General features: G+C 31.4%; 1 protein-coding gene across 1 annotated transcript; it reads right to left on the minus strand.

Annotated features, from left to right (window-relative positions):
• Positions 1 to 2,109: 2,109 nt before the first annotated feature.
• LOC124927443 (protein SHI RELATED SEQUENCE 1-like) lies at positions 2,110 to 3,786 on the minus strand. Its single transcript, XM_047467848.1, has 2 exons — positions 3,048 to 3,786; positions 2,110 to 2,687 (listed from the first exon to the last, which is right to left on the minus strand). Exons 1-2 carry the CDS (start codon positions 3,628 to 3,630, stop codon positions 2,344 to 2,346), a joined length of 927 nt encoding a protein of 308 aa, XP_047323804.1. The 5' UTR covers positions 3,631 to 3,786; the 3' UTR covers positions 2,110 to 2,343.
• Between the last annotated feature and the right edge of the window lie 404 nt (positions 3,787 to 4,190).

Below are 4,190 nucleotides of genomic sequence, written 5' to 3' on the forward strand. Positions count from 1 at the left end.
AATACGCTTATCAATTGGCATAATAAACATTGTTTTAAATACTTTTCACAGAGCAACATATCTTTCACGAGTATTGAATCCAAAACAATAGACACTCTCATTAGGTCCGACCCCAAGTCGCCCTCGATTCCACGTCGATGTCTGAAGGGCCATACAATTTTAATTGTACCAAATCAACCTCAATCACTCTTTTTTTCCCGCTCTTAATTTCTTATATAGCCACAACTCTAGGACTCACCTCCAACGTTTGAAATTTAAAAGATTTAGATCTGACATGAACCGCTTTCGTCCAGTCGACCCTAACTGACTATTTCTTAGTGCCTACCACTGCTGTATAGGTCAGAACTTCTTCCTTATAAGAATTTTGTTGCATCGCTCCGAGCCTAGATTGTTGCATAGGTTGTGTGTTAACTAGAGACGTCTCCTTCCTTTGGTTGTTAACACGGAGTCTAGTCGATGTTCGACCCTTTTCTACAATCCTCCCTCTATCCCCTAAGACATTCATGATATAACTTATGGCCTCCCCGGACCCAAATGTGAGAGACGCCTTTAAGGGTTGCTGAGAAAACCGATAACCGATTTGACCCTTTGACTTCTCTTGACCCTCTCACGATATTCTATTTTGCTTTACCTTGGACACTCATTTGAGAATGTCCATCCACCAAGCGGACCGCACGACCATGCCTACTAATCAAGAATCATTCTTCATAAGGGACTTTAGGTGCATCGGAGATAGGCTTCCAATAACTATATATGATTCTTCATAGAAAATATTTTTTTCTATCTTTAATATCATAAAATTGATTGTAAATTGATTGAGAAAAAGATAAGCTTTTAACGATGATTCTTGATAGAGAGATTTTTTTCTAGAGAAAGAAAATAAAAAATTATTGTATTTTATGTTATATTGAAAATTTTAATAATTTTGTATAATATACATATAAATAGTTTAGTTTAATTGATAAATATTATAATAATTTATATTAGATGTAAAGTTCAAACTTTGTAAAGTAATATTTTTCATTCTTTTAGGGGTATTCTAAAACTGCATATAGTTTGCCCTACTCTAGTCCCGACCCTCAATGAGTCATGAAGATAAAGAAAATAATTTAGTTGCTCATGATAAGATATTTGTTTGTGTTAACAACCAACTAAAAATCTTAAAAACCATGACAAATATTAAGAAGAAATCAAAAGGTTAGGTAAAAAGTTAAATCAAAATATTGATAGTCACAAAAGAAACCTCGAGCCGAAAAGGGAAAAAAAAAAAAAAACTATTATGAGATTGATTATGAAAGAAAAGCTAACAATAATGTTCTTGAAACCCTATTAAAATGTATTACATTGAGATTTTAAATTGAGGTTAGATGAGTTGGTTTGAATTTATTTAGTATATGATTTTTTATTTTATTGTCAAAATTTAAAATAAATTATATTTAACCAAAAAGTGATCCATTTTTTTTATTTATCAAAATACACATAATAATAAAAATTATTTTATCCTTTCAAATGAGAATTAAAAAAAAGAGTTTGTTTGGCTTAATGGTTGGAAGATGTTTAATTTTATTGATATATAAGTCAAATTGAGGCTCCTTATTTTTAAAATAATACAAATCATTTTGTGTTTAACGTTTTCAAATTAACTTATTATCTCTATGTATTTATAAATACATAAATAAAATATCTATGAAAATAATTTAACTACCCAAATTATTTTGAAGTGAGAGCTATAACTATCGATTCTTTAAAATTCTTTAAAATTCGATATTCAAAACTCTTAATTAGATGAATTTTGATAATTTAATCATTTATTTATGTTACATAGATGATATGTTATGTAGATGATAAGTGAACATTATTTAAAACCGTAAAAGACAAAAACAGTTTTATATAACTTTAAAAAAATAAAAATAAAAAATAAATTATGATATTCCAAATAAATTGTCCAAAATCCTTCCATAAGTAGCCCAGTATGTCAATTCTCCTAATTTTATTTATACTTTTTTTTATCAAACACTTAATTCTATAAATTGAAATTAATATTACCCAAAAAAAATACAAATTATTAACCTTTTATTCTAAAATAAGGTTAAATTAAAAAGAAAAAACATAGGAAAAGCATCCTTGAATTCATATATATTGTCATGTCCATACACTTAAAATCATGATTATAATCCATTTCCCTTTTCCTCTCCACTTCTCTTTTTATCAACTAGCTAGCTAGATATGAACCCATGTTAGAATTAATTGAAACAAATACTATAATATTAATAATGATAATATTTCATAATTATTAAATCAACATTTTTGAAGAGATAGAAAGAGAAACCCATCTTCCTCATACTAAGATCTTGGCGGTGGGAAGAATTGAGTACCAGAAAGAAAAGCACTTAAAGGAGCCGGATAAATATTATTAGGATCAATAAATGACGTCATTCCGGCCGATGATGATATCAGATTAAGCGGTTGTTGTACACCACCACCGGAGGATGTCTCGCCGCCGGCACCGCCATAACGGTTCTCCGGACCATGATCATATAATAGTCCCTTGAAAACATGCCCTCCAATGTTTACAGCCGTCTGATATGCCATCTGTTCATCTGTATCGTCCATTCCACTTACCCTTACACACCGGAATACTGCCGATGAATTCACCTCCGGTGGAAAATTATGTCCCACCTCTAACCCTAATCACAAAAAATATCAAAAATAAATTTAAAAAAAAAAAGTTTGATATGATTACTGGCATCGAAGGGTTTACTCTCTAACAGTAACAAAAAGAAGAGATGTTCAGTTGACTATAGATCAACATGCGTTAACTTTGTTTTATCCCACGTAAATCACCAGACAAAATCTGTCTCTCTCTTTCTCTCTCTCAAATCTTGAAAAAAAAAAATTCAATCTTTGCTTACATGGGCTTTCAAAAACAGAAGTCACTAAAATTATTAAAGATCTAAGTGAATTATGTAAGTGAAAACGAATCAGAAAAAGGGTTATCAAGATCTGTGTGAGAAAATCTAGGGTTCACGAGAAAAGAAAAAAAAAACCTGTTGAAGAATTTTCTCTCTGTCTCTTCTGGATCTGATCATTCGAAGTTCTAATAACAAGATTAAGCTGCTGCCGTTGTTCTTGATGACTACCACTACTATTAACATTCTGATGAGAGCCGGAGGCAGCGCCGGCACCGGAGACTTGTTGCTGCCGTTCACGGCGTTTTGCGGCGGGGACCCAAGTACTCTTAACATGAGTCTGACACTGAAAACCTCGACTTTTACAACAAGTCCGACACCTCAAATTCTGACAATCTTTCTTCGCTTGATTCCCACAATCCTGACAATTAACTCCACCGCCGGCGCCTCCGCTGCCGTGTTTCATGGCTCTAAACGACGGCGTATCATCAGTACCAGATGCCTGAGCAATCATTTTCTGGTGATGATAATAGTAGTATTGTTGCTGCCATAACTCAAAAGCTTTATCCGTAGAAGTATTATTATTATTAGTATTAGTATTATTATTGTTGTTGTCGTAGATCTCGTCGTTTGTAAACAAAAGGAAACTTCCGTTGGCGGCGGTTGCCGCCGCGGAGGAGGGTTGTTTACCGACGTTGGTTAAAGTGAAAAAACCAGACATGATTTTGGTAGGGTGATCAAATCCATAGCAGGTCTAGACTCTTATGATGAAGAAAGAAAAAGAGAAATTAGGGCAAAGGAGGATTTACTACACCATTAAAGTCACGGCCTGCAAACGCCGCCTCTGCTAATTTCTTTTGCTGCTACCTCAATTTAAGACATCACACAGTACAATCAATCCTTCTTTCTCTTTCTATCTTTGTATATTTATACATATAAAAATCACTCTCCATATTTTATTATAATTAAAATAATATTTTTTTAAAAAAAATTAAAAATTATGATCCTAACATTGTTAGGTAATTGGTGTAATAGGTGGATTATTACAATAATTTTGTTTGGTAATATAAAATTTTAAAAAATAAAATAACTATATGATTACGTTGAGATTATTTAAAAAATTAAAATCAAGTTAAACATGCTATTTTATGAAAATTTGAAAATTTTTTTAATAAAAGATAATAATTGAGATTATTGATAAATAATAATGTTTATTTATTGGAGGGTGATTTATTTGAATAAAATAATTATTAAATGTAAAAATTGATAATAAAAAAAATG

Source organism: Impatiens glandulifera, chromosome 2 (genome assembly GCF_907164915.1).
Source record: "Impatiens glandulifera chromosome 2, dImpGla2.1, whole genome shotgun sequence".
NCBI lineage: Eukaryota > Viridiplantae > Streptophyta > Magnoliopsida > Ericales > Balsaminaceae > Impatiens > Impatiens glandulifera.

What these genes read in the sequence shown, in the direction of transcription:
- LOC124927443 (XM_047467848.1), bottom strand. Translation starts at nt 3,630, where the DNA reads ATGTCTGGTTTTTTCACTTTAACCAACGTCGGTAAACAACCCTCCTCC. An exon ending in GAGAGAAAATTCTTCAACAG is followed by an intron (nt 2,688 to 3,047) that starts GTTTTTTTTTTC and finishes TTTTGTGATTAG; the next exon opens with GGTTAGAGGTGGGACATAAT.